Source organism: Neopelma chrysocephalum, unplaced genomic scaffold (genome assembly GCF_003984885.1).
Source record: "Neopelma chrysocephalum unplaced genomic scaffold, ASM398488v2 Primary Assembly neopelma1_59, whole genome shotgun sequence".
Taxonomy (NCBI): domain Eukaryota; kingdom Metazoa; phylum Chordata; class Aves; order Passeriformes; family Pipridae; genus Neopelma; species Neopelma chrysocephalum.
In genome coordinates, this window is record NW_020897714.1 from 23,853,318 (window position 1) to 23,871,924 (window position 18,607).

The window sequence follows — 18,607 nt, forward strand, 5'->3', positions numbered from 1 at the left end:
AGTCTTCTGTTTCCCCTGTAAGTTGGAGTGTGGTCAACTCCTTTTTGAAAGATGAACAAATGTGACCTAAGCCATGCTGCCTGGAAAGCAGATCCTTCTTTTTTTCAGTTCTGCTTTCAGGATGCAACTCTGTTAGCAAGTAGCAATCAGAGATGGAGCTTGTGGGAACCTAGAAGCTCCTGCCTTATAGACCTGTTTGGAGGTCAAATGTAGAGACCCACACAGACATTAAACTGGACTACAAGGCAGACTGTGGCCAGTTTCACATTTACTGCAGAGACTGTCTTGTATAGTTCTGCAAAGGGAACTTTGGGTACTGTAGAAATGCCATGGTTACTGTTTGTTCCACTTTGTGACTGTGGAGGACATATGGGAGAGAGGAAGGTGGCCAGAACACATAGGCTGTTGCCAAACAGTCCTACCTGGCACACTGATGTGAGTAACTGCTTTTAGGCTCATCTGGCTCCATTTTGTCTTCAGGATGGAGAAACATTCCTTGGTAGCACCTCAGGAGCTCATTTAAGCATGGCATTATACGAGCCTCAGTGTGTCATGCCTCATTTTGAGTGGTGCTGTGAGTGTTACCGCAGTCTTCTGCTCTTTACACAGATGTGGTGCTGCTCGTGGGTCCCCCAACAGCCTGCAGCACAGCCCCAGCCAGGCACCCCACACTTTCCTCAGCTCTGCTGGGCCTCTCTCCAAGAAATCTGAAAGAGGGATTTCTTCAGCAAAGCATTTTGTTACACATCATTCAGTATCCTCCAAAGATAAAGCTTCAAAGCAGGGCTTCTGTCAATCCCACCTGTCTGATTTCATCTTGTCCTTTTTTCCTCATCCCATCTCTGACTCCCAAGCAGACTTTCTTCTCCTCTGAGGCCCTTGGGAGTACTGAGTGTTTGGTTTTAAAACTTCTTCCTAACTTCACTGACACCCACTTTCCTAAAATGTCTTTATGCTGACATTGTGCATAAGTTTCTTCACACTCTCATTCAGACCTTGAAGGCTTTCAGTGCTGTCCCTGCCTCTTTGTTGTTCATCCCCTCATTTTGCTCTTGGGACTCCAGAAATCGTCACAGGAGCTGTTGACCTTGCTCCCTGGCTTGGAGGACTACTGCCCGGTAAGGTGCATCTGGCAGGGCTATTGATCTGCCTTCTCAAGGTGCAGAGACCTGATGTGGGCACAGCAGACTCCCAGGTTTCTTACTTCATGTCTGGAGAGCACTTTGACGTCTTGGTAGAGCATTTGCAGTGTCATTTCATGATTTCTGTAGAAGGGACAGTCCTTCTGTCAGCTTTGACAGATATGCTGAAGGGGGTTTACCTGCTGGAGTCTGGCTCTGTTTTGTCGAGGCTGTAGGCTATTAGATTGTATTCACCTGCTGCCTTCATTTGCTTTCCACTCAGTGACATTGAGGTATCCTGGAGAGAAGTTTTGCACTATTCCAATTGTGCTGGGTTTTCCCACAGGAAAAAGGGGTTACCTTCCGGTTCAGGGGAGAATGGACTTGACTGCTGGACTTTCTGACACCAAGATCTAGAAATTGGTATCAGGTCCAATTGCATCTACAGGGAAGTGATGAGGCAGCCTCTGGTGAGGTATATTTTACCTGTGTTCTCAGGTCTTGCATAGTTAATTAACTATAATGTGAAACATAAACTAGTCACATGATTAACTGAGGAAATCTGTAATATCTCTTGTCATTACTGCAATTCACTCAAGTGGGAGATGGAGGTGACCCTGAAAGAATTTTTCATGGAGATGTAATAAAGTATTCAAATGTATGTATTTGTCCCTGAGATTTTGCTTCATGTGTGTAAAACCAGGAATGTGTCAGAGGAGCCCACAGCTTGTTACTCAGGCTCATGGGCACCTGAACCCACATCAAAAAGATGAATAAGAATCATAATGTTTCGAGATTACGGAAGATTACTAGGGTTTTGTGGTTTGCACAGCTCACATGCCATTGTCTAGTGACCCACCAAGTGTGGGGAGTGTGGGAGATGAGGTTGGAGCTGCCTAGATGTCCAGGCTCCAGGGCAGGGCCAGGCTCAGGGTGGTGCTGCCTCATTAGGTCTGTGTGGGATGTGCCAGGGCTCTGGGTAGTCCCATTTTCCCCCAAGCTGCTCATGAGGGTGGCAGAGATGCTTCCTGGAGCATATGGACCTAGCATGAACAGCTCTGCCTATCTTGCAGTCTCCATGCCAGAGCCCTAGGAAAAGAAGTGCTGCCCTGTGGGTTCTGTGCACTAGAGAGCAGCCATCTCCCACCACCTCCACACTGAAGATGTCCTGCACGGCAAAGCAGGTGTGTGCCAACTCACCACCCTTCAGCCCGCATTGGTACATAGGCGCTGAGCCTGGGCTTGCCAACTGCCCTGCTTCCCAGATGTGCTGGTTAGCAGTCCCAGCCAGCCCTTACCACGTTGCAGCACTTCCTGTGCCCACAGGCAGGTGTGGTGAAGCTGGATGCTCAGGCAAGGGGACAAGATGGACATAACTGGCTCAGAGGAAGAACTCCCCAGATTTTCCTAGCTGTGTCCTCTTTGCCCTGGTCAGCTGAGAAGACTTTCACTACCCAGCAGATGAGTTGCCCTGGATTTAAGGAATTAAAAGGGAGATGAAGAAGGGAGTAAAGATGGTTTGTGAGGAGAGAGAGCAATGTCCTGAGCCACATGCCAAAATAACCTGCTCAGGCCATGATAGGGAGTAACCGCCTACACCACCTCCATGCCCAAGAGTACTAAGTCCTAGTTGATAATTTTTATCGTATCTATAAAGGAAAGTCACGGTGCACAAAATAAAATAGTAGGCAGGGTTGTGGATGCTATAAATGCAGGAGAGGGATATGTAGGAGGGCAGTCGGGGTGGCGGGGAGATATGGGGTTTGAAGGTGATGGTGATGAGAGTTCCTTGGCCATTGCACTTCAGGGATGTGTATTTTGAGTGGGAATGAGAGGGAAGGAGGCAGATGCTTGGCTTTGTCCATTTGGTTTTGTTTACGGCTACTCTGTGCATTGCGAAGTCTCACTTTTTCGTTTGGCCATAAGATGTGGATCAAACATGGCAACTTGGAGCCGTGTGAATCCAGGTCTGAAGCAGTGCTGGGGATGGGCTTTGTCCCATCTTTGAGACATCTTTGAGAACTGCTGCACAGCACATAAGCATTTAGAAAACTACTAATTAGGATGAGACAGTTTTACTAGCAGGACAGAAAAAGCTGAGCAGGAAGGCGGGTTGATTTTCACCTGGAATGAAGGCTCCCTTTACATCTTCTGCTCACCAGGAATAGGAAGGAGCTGAGGATGTTGAGGTCTGAACTCCGCTCTGAGGCCGTCTCCAAACATTCAGTAGCACAAGGGAAAGAATTTGTATAGCCCCCAGGGACGTAAATTTTAAGGAGATTCCAAGTCGTACTGAGGGACAGTGCCTCAAAAAGGGCTACTCAGAGGCCACTGTGAAGACATGGCTATTTTGAAGGTGCAGTACATTAGCAGATCCCCTTTTCATTGCCTTCTCAACCTGGGTGTGTATGTGGGTTTTCTGGCTTGTGCCTCTCTGGGGAGAAGTGGAAGATACTTATTTCAGTAGTGTCTTGTGTGCATCATTTATATGCTGAACACACGCCATGTGCTTTCTACAGTATTTTTCAAGCAGGCACTGTCGTTCTGGAGGCCGTCAGCAAGCAGCCTCTGGTTACAGAGCTCTGCAGGTACTGCAAAAGGTCTTACTGCCTACTTAATACAGGGCAGGGGCTTGGTCTCTTGCCACCACAAAGGCCACACTTATAAATCAACAGTAAGTGCTAGGAGTGAAGCAGAAGAAAACATCAGTGACTTGCAAACTGTTCCTTCTTTAGTCCCCAAAGTGTATTTTTTGCCCTTTGGGGTGAGGTGGGTGGATAGAGAGCTTTACCTCATTTGCTTTCTTGAAACCTGTTAGAAGTACAAGAGAGGCGGCTGCATGATTTGTGTATGCATCAGAAGAGGGCCATCTGAATTGTAAATAGCACCTGCTAAATTATTATTAAGTGAAAGCTGACGTGGGAGGAGTTCTCAGGAAAAAAACCCTCAAGTCTTTTAATAAAAGTCGTTCCAGATGTTTTAACATTATCCCCTGGCTGCATGCTACATACTTCAGCTCATGTCGATGCTACGGGGAGTTAACGTGAGTCGTATCAAGGACAGGGAAGGCCCCATTAAATCCAGTTACTGTCAGTTGTGTGAGAGCTTTAAATGGCTGCACTAAAACTCATTATTAAAGAAAGGAACTATCAATTTTATATAATGTATGGTGCCCAGCCTTGATTCTGCTCCCAGCCCAGAAACTCACCGTGCTTGGGGTGATATAAAACTTAGACCTGCACTCATCAGGATGAGCATTTAACTGTTGTAGAGTCCTGGCTGCATCCTGGCTGGCTAACTGAGGCTGTGGGGGCTGTCCTGCACCCCTGCCAAGGCAGGCACCAAGCTCAGCCAGTATTGCCACTTGCCTTGGTCCAGCCAAAGCTTTTGCTGGTGTAGGTGGGGCTGCTGAGCTGGGCTTCAGGTGAGTGGGAGTGCTCCGTGAGCACTCGACCTGAGTATCCTTACCCCCTCTGCTCCTGGTGGAGAGCAGAAAGGGGAGGAGCTGGGTGCCAGCCTTGGGCAGTTCCATGCAGAAAGTGGAAAGGTGACTGCTAGGATCTTCCTGCAAGTGAAGGGAGGTGACATGAAAGGCACAGCCTTGCACAGGAGGTTTCTTGTCAGACCTGGGAGTGGGGGTTTAAGAGAACTTTTCCGAAGTGAAACATTACATTCTCCATCCCTCCATGGCTTGTGGCCCCTCTTGTCTTTCCAAGACCCCAGGAGAGAGGATGGTCTCTGAGGGCATCCCCACTGTCTCTGAAGCATCAGTGTCATTGGGCTTGGCTGGCATGGATCACCCCATTACTACTGGCTTGTTGCCTCATGGACACGGTGGCAAGCTGTTGTCAGCCTATGTAATCAAAAGGCTGAAGTTGTAAATCATATTACAGGCTGTAATGAGGAATTTGATCCCTGTAACAAACCATCCAACTTTTATTCACATTTATTACTATTTCTGCTATTGCCATGGAGCAAAGATCCTTTTTGAAAAAAAGAACATGCCACCAGCACAGTTTGATTGTGTCCTTAGGAAATTTAGGGTTGTGTTTTTCTCGCATTAACTGCACAGGCAAATTTGCAATAAAAATTACTTGGCTGCAGAAGCCTTTTTTCCCATCACTGAGCTGTCAATCAGCCTGTAATTTCTTAGTATCGGACTATGCTGAAGGACTCACCGAATTGTTCTCTCCTAAAACCTCAAACATGAGAAAATCATTTTGAATGGAAGGAAGAAGATTTCAAAGTTCTTTTTTTTAGGGAAAAAACCACCTCTCCTGTGATGGGAAATAACCCCTGAGGAGAGTGGAAGTGGCAGCAAGAGTCTGAAGTCCTCCCTTTATCCGGAAGAAAGCACTGCTTCCTCCACACCCTCCATTTTTGGGGTACCAGTGTGGGTCAGTGATTTTATCCCCTATTCCTGTTCCCCTGCTGAGGCTGCCAGCAGTGTTTCAGAGACAGCAAGGGGCTGGTTGTTGATGTGGAAACCAGTCCCTAAAAACAATTCATTTCACCAATGGGCACAGGCAGCCATCTGACATTGACAGTGCTGAGTGACTGCTGACCTTGTTTTTAGCGTCAGCTGATGTCAACTGGAGTACTGCCAGTTTGCACCAGTTGAAAGTCTGTCCCTTAATGGTGGCGATTATCCTGATTTTTACAGTGGCACTGAGAAAGTTGCAGCTGCTGCACTTCACATCCTTGACTTTAATTTGGGGTGCCTCAGTCGTTTCGTGTTGTCTTTAGAGGAGTGTGTGAGAAGAACGTCTCATCTTGTTCTGCGTCAGTCATTTTTTCCCTTTTTATTTTGTACGAAGAGAGATTGCTCAAGCACACCATGGAATGAAAGCCATAAAGCTATAAATTACACCTCTGCTAGGTCCACAATATGTTACCAATTACATCTGTTACATTATTCGCGTCCAGGGGGAAAACATACATCAAACCAACCCCACTCTCTCCAGGCAGGTTGGTACTGTACTAGAAGGAACACTGTGACTCCTCTTAATCAGTGGAAGAACAAACACAGTTTTGGCTCACTCACATACAATCCTTGTGTCCAGGATGACAAGTTGAGTAATACTGCTGCGGTTCTCCGAGCTCACCACATGCCACATGCTACAGCATTCGTGGCAGCACTGCCCTGTGGAAAGGAGAGAGGAGAGCAAGTACTTAGAGGGGCAGGGAGCTGGAGGGGGTTTGAGTACCCGGTTGCAGGGACCTTGGAAATTGCTGCCAAGGAGGTTGAGAGGCAGGGGGGAGTGGAGTTAAAAGGAATGACAGCAAACAGCGTCAGAAATCCCCTTAGAGCCAGGGAGCACATCTGCAGAGGGGAGCACAATGTGGTTTGCAGGGCTTCATTGTCAGAGCAGGGTCAGCGGGGTTTTGTGTGGCGTGTTCAAGCAGGGGTGAGGGTTGGTTTCCCCATGTGTCCCGATGGGGGTTTTCTTCTGCGTCTGCCCTGTCCTCATAAATGTGTCACTGTGGCAGGGATGAAGGTGGGGGTGTTGAAGCAAACTGGAGCGATTGCTTTGCTGGTTACTTCTTAGTAGCTATGTATGGTGGGTTTTGACTTGCCACAGCGCCCCTCTGCTGAGTAGTTCCTGGGCTTTGGGCAGCTGGGAATTAACTAGAAAATGGGCACTGGGTGTGTTTAGATCTGTTTGCTTCACCATGCTACTGAATTTTGTGAGTGTAGAGTAACCTTCATATTTTTCTATGTGAGTGTATAAGTTCATGCATGTTTGTGAGCCTATATGAGCTCCAGAAAATCGTCTGGAGGGGAGCTGAGTGTCAGATACTGTCAGTCCTCCAAATGAAGAAGTCATCCATGTGCATTGCGGAGTTTGTTGTGGTTTTGTTATTGAAGCATTTATTCAGCTTTTAACTTTTTAAAGTTGAAAACAAGTCAAGGTTACGTTTGTGCTTAATAATTCAGCAATGGTGCCAGCTCAGCAAATTGTCTTTTCCTTCCCTAGTCATTCTGGTTTATTAAAAAGAAACACTGACGACAGATAGAAAGGTGAAGGAGGCTGTGCCTTTCTGCTCCAACTCCTGTCAGGTGCTCACTCCCTCCCTAGGAATCCCCATGGATTTGTGTTCTTCACAGTACCTTTGCCCCAGCAGTACTATCCCTACCCCGAGCAGGGAAAGCTGGCAGCAAGTAAGGACTTAGATGTCCCCTTTTCTGTGGACCACATCTTTTTTTCTGAATAGACACATTTTCTGTGACAGTGGAATATTACTCAAAGTCCTTCAGTAAGTCTGTCTCAGTGATACTGTATTTTCACCTCGATTATGAAGTTTGTGGGGTTGTTCTTTGGTGTTTGTTTTTTTTAAATAAAGATTTAGAAGATCATTAACTCTTCCGGAGCCAAAGAAGCTTGCATTAAAATAGGGTTTTGTCTTTTCTTTAAAAGTAAAGTTATATTAGGAGGTAATTCTGCCACATGCTAGTATGTACGTTGCTTCATTAACAATGCTGTTAATTTGCAGGGGATCAGTTTTCCGGTGATGGTGTTGTCATTGTGAATAAGAATAGATGAACACAATTTTATAAATCTGGGAGAACTGAGAGCACACAGTGAAGCTCATATTGTGTAACTCCTATCTCCACTGTCCCTGAGCACAGACCAGCATTGTGCCCGATTCCCACACGCAGACTTGGCAAGCAATCCGAAACATCCTCTTCTTCTGCCCTGGCTCCTTAACTTTATCTGTGCACCTCCATTTTGTCACAGTGTATCATCTCCTGGTCCCATCTTGACTCTCTGCAGGCCAGAAGCTACACGGTGGTTTTATGGAAATAAATGGAGGGCTTAAGTCAGATCCACCAAAGTGCTTAATACAGGATGAGCCTGAGGATTTGAAATTTGGCTTCTGTAGTCAGAATACTTTGCAGTATTTGACATGAGTTCTTCCAGAGAGCTAGATATATTCCTGGAGACAATGGGAATAGGAATCTCTTTAGACAGAGGAGGTAAAAATAACATGTACATTCCTGTTATTAAAAATGAGAAGGGGGAGAGCAAGAGAGCAGAAATCTTGAATGTTGTTAGTATAGTTCAATCAGAGGTAGTGATTTATTTAGAGCACAGTATTTTATTTCTGTTGAATACATGTTTCTGGAAGAATGTGATTTTTGCATGTGTGTGTCTGTGCTATGTCTGAAGCCTGTGTCCCATTTCCCTTTCCTGCCACTGAGCAAATGAAAAAAGCTGGGGATGGCATCCTGACACTGTGGTTTCACTCTGATGTTGTATTGCAGGTATGGCCTCGCATGTGCAAGTTTTCTCTCCTCATACCCTTCAGTCAAGTGCCTTCTGTAGCGTGAAGAAACTGAAAGTGGAGCCGAGTTCAAACTGGGATATGACTGGGTACGGCACACACAGCAAAGTCTACAGCCAGAGCAAGAACGTGCAGTCCTCCCAAGCAGCCGCCGCAGCAGCCGTCAACGCCTCCCTCCAGATCCCCAATCCGAGCATCCCCTACGAACAGACCATCATCTTCCCAGCAAGCACGGGGCACATCGTGGTGACATCTGCCAACAGCACTTCTGGTGTGGTTGCAGTGTCTGGGCAAACACTGGGCGGGCCACACAACCTGATGCGTCGCAGCACTGTGAGCCTTCTGGACACCTACCAAAAATGTGGACTTAAGCGCAAGAGTGAGGAGATTGAGAACACAAGCAGCGTGCAGATTATCGAGGAGCATCCACCAATGATTCAGAACAATGCCAGTGGGGCCACTGTAGCCACCGCCACCACTTCCACAGCCACCTCCAAAAACAGTGGCTCCAACAGTGAAGGGGATTACCAGCTGGTGCAACATGAGGTGCTCTGTTCCATGACCAACACGTACGAAGTGTTAGAGTTTCTCGGCCGTGGAACCTTCGGACAAGTAGTCAAATGCTGGAAACGTGGCACTAATGAGATTGTGGCTATCAAGATCCTAAAAAACCACCCTTCCTATGCCCGGCAAGGCCAGATTGAAGTGAGCATCCTGGCTCGGCTGAGCACAGAAAGTGCGGATGACTACAACTTTGTCCGTGCTTACGAGTGCTTCCAGCACAAGAATCACACATGCTTGGTCTTTGAAATGTTGGAGCAGAACCTCTATGATTTCCTAAAACAAAATAAATTCAGTCCCTTGCCCCTTAAGTACATTCGACCAATTCTCCAGCAGGTAGCAACTGCCCTAATGAAGCTGAAAAGCCTGGGACTGATTCATGCTGATCTCAAACCAGAGAACATCATGTTGGTAGACCCATCCCGACAGCCATATAGGGTCAAGGTCATAGACTTTGGTTCAGCTAGCCATGTGTCTAAAGCTGTGTGTTCTACCTACCTTCAATCCAGATATTACAGGTAAGAGACTGGGCTCATGTAACCTAACTAGAAGTATTTTACCTATGGGAATTTTGCTGCATTCAGGTAAATAAGTGAAAGTTATCCCTTAATCCTAAACAAAGTCGGGTCTTAGAATGGCTTGCTGGTGATAGGGAAAAAATGGTGTCCTAACCCCTTGGGAGTTTACTTGCATTGAAAACCATTGTAAATTTGTAAATAGTTAAAAAGTGTTGTAAAAATAGAGTTTTCCGGTTCCAATTTAGAAAACCTTTCACCTCTGTTGGTACCTTGTTCTCTTTGGGAATGTTTCCAGATGAGGGGACATCTCTGGAGAGTCCACATTTCTATTCCAAGTAAATGCATATAGGTTCTTGGTGTCAGTATTACTGTAACCTAAACAATCAATCCATATTTCAAATATGTCTTCCAGTCTTTACTCATATGTGAAAACAGGGATTTTACAAGAATGAGAATGACCCACAGGAAAACTGTGTGGAAGCAGAAGATGCTTTGTCAGGGAGTAGTTTTCACACAGGCTGTGCAGCTTGCTAGAGTCAATGGGAGTATTCTGGCTGGCTCCAGTCAACTCTCCTCCCAGCAAGCAGACAGCCTGGCCAGGCTGGAAACACCTATTGCCATGTGGGAAGCTGTTGGTAGAGGTGAATGAGTATTGTCAGTGATTTGGTGTTGGACTGAGGACTGGGTGTGGTCTGTTGATTCCCACTCACAGTGCTTTGTTATGTGCTAGGATGGAGTTCTGACCTCTGTGAAGGCATGCCTGAAGTGAAACCTGTGAACCAGCTATATCCCTCTTCATTCTGTTGAACAGTTTTAGCAAAGCAGCCTCTGTTCATAACCCCTAGAAAGCCATCCTCACCCTCCGTCTTGACTCCAAGACACAAAGTCTCTCTGTAGATGTTTTCCTCAGCCCCTCACTTTGGTACCAGTCAGCTTGAGTCAACATCTCAAGGACTGAGAAAAGCAATTCTTCTACATCAGGGATGGGGGAAAATAGTGGGAGGGGGGAAACAGAATTTATCTTTAGATAATAGCTGAATTTAGAAATGTTCAGACCATGTTTTTGTTGTTGCACTTCTGTGAAACAGGCGAAGAGGGAAAACGCGATCCTTCTTGATGACTGATTTAATGAAAATCAGTCCTGGCAGCATCCACAGCTCATCAGATGGGTTACAAAAAAGCAGGGTAGTTGCTCTGTTTGTAAATAGGAAAGAAATCTGTCATACATGGGTAGGACTGGGGACAAAAAGCCAACATGAGTTAATAACAGAGCCTTTTCCTACTTTAAACTTCAGGGTGACAAAGCCTACCTGAACTCTGAGCTCAGAAAGAGTTAATTTTCACAGGAACAGGAACTTTGACAGTGTAGCACTGCAGCAGCTGATTTTTATCTGCTTGTCCTTTGCTCTGAAGGAGGCCAGGAAAAAATCCCCAACCCTAGTTTATACCTCAGAGGAGGCTTATTAAATGAAATACTCTACCTGATGACAGTCCCATCCTCCAGGAGAGACGTGTTTCTGTGGTAAATATGCAAAAGCTTTTAGGGTTGCAATTACCTGGCAGACTAGAAATAAAAAAAAAAAAAAAAATAAAAAAAAAAGATAATACAGGCATTTTGTTGTTGAGTTATCTGTGATTCTGCGTTAGCAGCCTAGGTCCCTAGCTGAAAGACAGAAGGGGCAGCCAAAATGAAATATGTGACAGAAAGCAGAAATGAAAGAGAAAAATGGTTCATTCTCAGCGACAAACAAGGAATATTTTTGTGTCAGTCTCTGGGGAGGAAAAGGCTTGATAAAATTTGCTTTTTATATTTTAAATGTTATTCCTGCCCAGTCTGAAGTTTCAACTTGATAGATAATAAGTTCTGTCTGTCTAATTCCTCCCTTGTTTTCCATGCCTGAATTGGTGGGAGGAGGGAAAAAGGGCAGCATCTCACCAGGAAAAAAAAAAAAGAAAAATCTTGTTGGGTTGAATTACATCAGCAGGGGGCTGCTGATTAAGCTAAATTCAAGTCATGAGGAAAATTTATATTCTTCATTTTCTGATAGGGAAAAATACAGCACAGAGTGAAGACCCCTTCCACTCCAAAGAGAAGGAACTTTCATGCTAGGGGAAACACTGGGCTTTATAAAGATTTCATGTGTCTTCCATTTAATTTACACTTGTTCTGCTTGCTAGAGTATGAAAGACAAGGGGATGACTTCAAGAAATGGCACATTTAAGCTGAATGTGAAGGAAAAGCTTCCTCAGAGTAGTAAAACCTCTCAGACTCTTAAGCAGTCATGCCAAAGAAGTGACAGAAGCCCTGTGCCTCATGCATTTAAGGAAAGATGAGGCAGAGCACTGGGGAATATAATGTAGAGTTTGGATCTCAGCTGGAGTTTTTTTATCATGGGCTTTTGGGAGCAAATTCCTAAGTTGTCCCTATGTTTTATTAACAACTTGCTTTTTCTTTTCTGTATCACTGCTTTTGAGACTGTGATGGCTAAATCCTTTCAAGGGTTGAAATGTGTTTGGATCCTGCTCATTTTAAGGGCAATATAAGGCCGTTCCTCTTCTCCCAGAGGTGGGAGACAAAAGTATCTTTAAACAAACTGTGTTCTTTCTTGACCTGAATTTGCATAAACTAAGAGAAGCCCCATGGCTGCTTGCAGACTTTACATGAGTGATTTGCCATTGCTGCCACATAACATGCTGTGAAGATGAACCAGATCCTTCAGCCCATTTCTTGTGGGAGGGATGGATTGGAACTTGGTATTGCGCTTCTGGTGCTGCTCGGGGGCCCTCGCTCGGTGCACCAAACTCAGCAATGTTTCTGTCCCACTAGGGATATTTCTAAGCAAGTGCTCTCTGGAAGAATGTTGATAACATTAAGGTGGCAGAGTGGTATGGAAAGTACCAAAAAAGACATCGAAATATCTTCAGTCTAACAGAATTTAGCTCCCAACCCTCTCAGAGGATATAGCCAACTCCAGGCTAGATCTGGTGCCATAATTGATACTCTGGAGATCTTTCACTCTTGCTTCTGGGCCCATAGAGGGGCCCAAGGCAAAGCAGAACATGACAGCCTAAGGTGGGCCTTGCAGGAACTCCCTCACTATCAAGAATCCCTCTCTGGAGGGCAGCACCATCATGTCACCAATGCAGCCCCAGGCCTCTGGTGAAGGGAATGAGCCCCAGCAGGGTCACACCGTGGGCCCTGCCCTGACATGATAGCTGCTGTCTGTGGTCATCTGAATGGGTGGTGCTGTGTAGAGGATTGTCCTCCTTCTGCCCACTCATCTTCAGCCTGTGGTGCAAAACTCACTGTGATGCAGTGTTTTTCATGTGGCATCCTTAGCCAGTGCCTGTGGACCTGACTGGTGGCTGTCCAAACGTCCCTTGCTTGGGACAGGGGTCCCAGCCTTCCCCTCGGTCACCATAGTCCTTTGTCTTGTCCCTTATCACCAGCTGCATCAGCCTGGGCCTGATCATTGACCCTTCATGGGGGTACATGGTGATGCAGCCATGGTCTGGAGGTGCCTGTGTGAGGAACTGAAGCTGCCCATGGGAGGCTGCTCTGCCCAGCTCGCAGTGCAGGAGCGGGGCTCTGCAGTTTAACCAGACAATTTCTTAAGCTATAAATGAAGCCCTGCTCACAGAGCAACCGATCAAAAATCTACAACAGCTGCTGCGTCACAGGGTATCTTCCTGGGATTTTATTTTTTTCTTTTCTTTTTCATGCTGCAGTTTGAAGGGGAGATCACTGAGGTAGTCTCTATGATCTCCATTTTGCAGAGAGTCAGAGGGATGAATGACCAGAGAGATCCCTTCTGGGTTGATAAACTATGTATGAACAGCTTCCTGGGAAAACCCATATCCTGAGAAATACAGGGCTCAGGCTGCAACAGACGTCCCCTTTGATAGAGCCCCTATTCATGTACCCAGGTGGAAGAGGGGGTACTACCCTCTGGGAGGTGGGGGTGGTTGGGGCGGCAGGGAGAGCTGTAGTCCTCCCTTGCTGGAACCGGAGTGGTTCCCTGTCATGGGGTGGCAGTGCCAGGATGATCGGAACAGTTGGGCTGCTCGTGGGGGCACTATCACTATGTTACCTTGCCCTCTTGGCTTTTCTTTGCTGTTCAGCTGAAACAGCTGCTGTGTTGGCACCTCAGGGATGATAGCGTTCCGCTAATTAATGGCGTAATCACCTTACGAGATTTAAGTCTTTTAGAATTTGCAAAACATTGCAGATATAAAATAGTGGCTGTCACCTCTGCACTATTAATGGATAAATATAGGTTAGGTTCCTTGTTTTCAAAAGGCTTTGGTATGTGGCGTGTCTGGCTCGAGTTGGGATGTCTGCTTTGTAGGTAAGTGGCCTTTGATGAAATGTTTGGATAACAGAGAATGAAGCCGAGTATCAGTTTGAAGAGGTGTTTATCAGTCTAGTTTCAGACTCTGCAAGAAAATATGCAGGCATAAAGGCTACGTGCATGTTGTCAAACGCCCATACAGAGTGAGTAGTGAGGCTGTGTGCAGGTGTGGTTTTTAACTGGCTGTACATGCTTAGCTGGGTAAGTGCAGGTCCTGAGGGTGCAGGGGGCTAAACTGGGTCCATCTTGTCACGCATGGACATTGTGCCGTGACAGGTATCAGTCCTCTAGCTGTGCTGACAGGGAGCCAAAGCAGGGTAGATTCCTGAGCAGAGTCACAACCTCTTCCCCATCATGTGACTCACAGTATGTGTCATTCTGGACAAAACTGCCCTTTAAATGAGGCAGTTATAATGGCACAGGGATAGGCTATGCTTATTTGTTTACTCAGTGAATTGGCATCTGTTAAGTCCTTGTATAACAGTGTTAGTGCACTTACATTTCAAAATCTTCTGCCATTCTGGACTTGCAAAAACATCTCTATCTCAGACTTGACTGCATTTGCAGCTGTGGGAGTTTCATTGCTCTGCCAGTCTGTTTCAGTCCTACCTGCAACATGCACTGCTTTACTGACTCTTCCTCTCCAAGGTAAAGAGCAGGATAGCTAGATGGTTTGAGGAGGAAAGTTTCTTCTGGGAACTGGAGTGAAACCACAGAGTTCATTGCCGAAGTCTAAGCTTGGTTTCGCTTAGTGATGATCACGTCTAGTAGGACTGCAGGCTTGCAAAACTGGCAATACATTGCAGAAGACTTTGTGGAGGAAAGCAGACTTCAAGCTATACTATTTTAAGCAGTTGTTCATTTCTTTCCAAAGGACAGTTGGAGTTTGGAGTTGGTTTTTTCAGAACCAACATTCAGTAGGATTTTTTTTTTCCGAACCAACACTAGGATTAATTGAATCTCAGTTTCATTGTACCCTGACCACCAAGTCTTGGAAGGCAACAGACATTTAGCTGAAAGCTTTTGGTTTTGTCCCATCTTTGTGATAGTCAGGCCAGGTTGGGTTTTGGTTTTACAAAACTCAAGCAAAGATAGTTCTTTGCCAAGTTCCTTTGTGTATAAATCACCTCGGAGCAGGGATGGTAAACCAGCATTATGCTTGCAGTGCATCCAACAGAAGATTCACACTGTATATTCCAAAATAACTCCCTATCTGCGGTCTAATTTAAAACAAAAAACCCTGTATTTCAGCCTAAACAATCTCCTCAGACTAGACTCTCCCTAGTGTTTTCTCTGTTGAAACCTTCTTACCATTTCCCTAGGTGTTTTTTATTTTTCTCTGAGCAGACACTCCAGCTCCTCCTTTATCTTGTTAAACCTAGTGGTCTGCCCCTTTCCACTGTGACGCCACAGCATCTCCCTGTCCAGCTCCGAGAGGAGCCCTGCATCCCTGTGTAGAGTCAGAAAGGCTGTCTGTCACAGGAGGGCTTTGTTTATTTATTAACTAAGTGTATAAGATATGCTCAGTTATGTGCTTCCAGGCACAAGAATATTTGTAACAAAGGCATGTTTTCAAGGAACCTGACAGGGAACCTTTTCCCGGCGAAGAGAGGTCTTCAATAGGCCAAGGAAGGGAGAAGTCTCGTGCTGTCTCCTTTTGCTTCATCTGTGTCTGAGAAGTAGAAAATCAAATATCTCAACTGAATGCTGAACCAATCTGTTTAGTCCCCTCTGCTCTCTGAAAACAGCTCCTATATGGCAAAGATGGGGCACTGACATAATTACTGACAGTAATTATTCCTTCTGCAGATCTCAGTTTTGTCTTGGTGGCTGGAAAGGAAGGAACTTGTGTGCCCACTGGCAGGGACCAATCCATTAAGGGTATTGTGAATCAGAGATGAGTATGTGAAAGGCAGCCACAGGCAGGTACCAGGGTCAGAAGCACAGGGTCAGAAGCACTGTTTTTTCATCAGCTGCTGCCACCCTACAGGTGAGGGGCTCTGGTTCTGGTGCAAAAGAGCAAACAAAAGATGGGGGAAAAAGGTAAATCCAATTTTGCTTCTGAAAAAAGAGCATTTTCCAAAGGCTGCTGCAGCTTTTAAGGACATCAGTGATCCCCACAGAGGGAAAGGCAGCCTTCTAGATCCAGGCAGCCCCATTCACGCTCAGTGATGCTGCCCACAGCTCAGGCAATGCTGTGTGGACAGGGAACAGGAGCAGGAGCAGAGCTGAAGTGACATGGCTGCTGATGAGGGCTCAGGGGTCAACCACCAGCTTTGACACAAGTGTCCTGCCCAAACTGGGGTAGCTCACCTCACCCTTCTCAACATCAGCTCAAGAGGAACTTGGTTCTGGAGAACTGTGCTCCCCTTCCCCCCCACCCTCTCTACTCCAAAGCATTTCCACTTAAGCATCCCTTCCCTCTGTGTGCATTCACACCATGTAGTCCCCTGCCTGGGGCTGACCTCCCCAAATGCAACACTTTATGGTTTGGAACAAATAACACTCCAAAAGGGGCTGAGCTGGAGTTCCCACATGCTTATTTTGAGGGCTTGCAGAAAGGAGGCAGTGCACAAATATTGCTACCAGTCCATGTACTACCACCTAAAGTCATCTGGGAACTCCTGACGAAAACATCACAAACCTTTTTCTTTTAAACCTAGAAATGAATCCTAAACTAATCCCTACCTTCTCTACACTTGCTGCCAGACTAGTTTCAATAAAGCCAGGAGGATCAGGGAGTGGCTTGGAAGTCATGGTCTCCCCGCTTGTAGGTTGGCCACAGGTGTTCTTGGGTTTACTTTTTTTTTGTTCTTTTTTTTTTCTTCTCCTGCTACTGTTTCTCTCACATCATCACCAAAACAAGCCTGTCTCAGGACTTCCTGCTGTCTATTTTTCTTCTCTCCAGCTTTATAAGCACAGTAAGTCCTTTTAAGGCTGCAGCCTGGTGAAATGATGTGAAAAATCAAGGTCACTCTTTTATTTACTGTACCAGGGCAAGTCTGAAACAGCTACAAATGGCTAGCTTTACCTACGAGAAATAAAACCCCTCCTATTCCACCTATTGGCTGTAGAGCTTCAGACTCCATCTCTGCAGTACTTAAAAGACCTACTGTGTTTTGGTGAAGATACCTGTGCCCAGATCTGGGGCTAGGCCATAACCAGGCTCATTACGGTGACAAGCAGTTGCTTCTGCGGCAACACTTGTGAGTGACGGTACAATTTGGCGGGGCTACAGCAGGAGCCAACTGCAATCAGAGTCCGCTGTTTGCATGTGTATGAAAGGCATAAAGTTTGGTCGCTGCTCCTAGTTGCTTACTTCTGTGGGTTTGTGTTCGCTCTTCTTTCTCTCTTCCCACTCAAGTCACTTCCTCACCAAGTGCAAAGGAAACAGAGCAGGGAGAGGATGCTCTTTTTTTTCAGCTCCAATGACAGAACAGCAGCTCATAGGAACAGCGGTGTGATGACCCACAGCTGTTACTCGAGCAATAGGTGGCCAGTAAAGGCAAAAGCACTGTGGTCACACACACTGGTATCATTTTCTATGTCTTCCTACACATATTTCAATGCATGTTTGAGTCAGGGCAGTGGCTGGCCAAGGGCAGTGGTGTCTGCTGAGAAGCAAAATGAGGTAAGGGGCTGTTGGCATGAGATCGGTGCTCCAAGTGTGAAAATAAGAAGAATTATGAGTAGTGAGATTCATCATCTGCACTTGTGAGTATGAAAAAGCATTAGCAACAGTTTGCACAGGATTTCAGGGATACTTTGCTCAAGTACCATGTATTTAAATCCTGTCAGGTTTTTACCTCCCTCTGTACACTTGCTCACTGCAAGCAAGAGATGTAAATGTAACATGGAGGAAGCTTACTGGGTATGTCTGTGCATTCATTAGGTTCACGAGTTTTAGGGCCCAGCACAGTGGTACTGGAAAGCTGTCTTACACTGAAGAGCATTTTTTGATTGGAAAGTGTTACTGCTCTGGTGCTTATTAGCAATGAGGTTAGAAAAGTGACTGACGTTGGTTTATAAATGAGTCATTACCAGAAGAGAGAAATTACCTGAAGATGCTACAGTTAGTATGGGGTTACACATTCCTCAGCTTCAGACCCCTGAATGACGTGATTTCAGTCCCCAGTTTAGATTTTCTCAAGCCATTTGCTGCACTGATGCTTCAAATTAGCCTAAGCTAATGTAAAGGCACCTTGTTCTCAGGTGGGGGCTCAGTAGCTCCCTCCTTCTCCAGGTCATGCTGGGGAAAAGGACGAATTCTCAAGCAGTTGAGAGCGGTTATCTTGCTTGAAAAACACTAATCTTGTGGCCTGACTTAAGCTGAGTTAGAGCCACAGCTGTTACCTGTTTAAGGAGGAAGGTCAAGGAAATGTCCTTTGCCTTATAGGCTAGATCATACAATAGTTGTTCTGTGGTGCTTTATAAGAAAAAAAGGAATGCAGAAGAGAGGCATCCATATATATATCTCCTGTGAGAGACTGACAGTTCTAAGAGGAAGTGGCTCTAGGAACTGAGAGAGGGGCAGGGCAGAGGAGGAATCCTCTTACAGGCCATGGCTACCTGGAAGTTACTGTTTCCCATATAAGGAAAGGTGTGGGAGGAAAGAAGATGAGGTTTCACTCTACTTATTATTTGGAGACTTCAAGACCAGAGATAGCTGATTTCCAAAGAGGACAGTGCCCCTCTCCTGTGATGGGCTAGAAGGTAATCTGTGAGTCCCTGAGTGGCAGCTTGAGCTCTATTTTCTGCTTATTGAAGG

General features: G+C 45.9%; 1 protein-coding gene across 3 annotated transcripts in view; it reads left to right on the plus strand.

The window, feature by feature from the left end:
• Nucleotides 1–18,607, plus strand: part of HIPK2 (homeodomain interacting protein kinase 2) — a 123,685-nt gene that overhangs the window by 29,048 nt on the left and 76,030 nt on the right. For 2 of the 3 annotated variants that reach the window (XM_027680504.1, XM_027680506.1), the window contains exon 2: nucleotides 8,389–9,487. In XM_027680504.1, the coding sequence (XP_027536305.1) occupies nucleotides 8,391–9,487 (1,097 nt within the window). In that variant the 5' untranslated portion in view covers nucleotides 8,389–8,390. Of the gene's footprint in view, nucleotides 1–4,663; nucleotides 4,669–8,388; nucleotides 9,488–18,607 lie in introns of those variants that run through there. The other variant, XM_027680505.1, reaches the window with a different exon arrangement.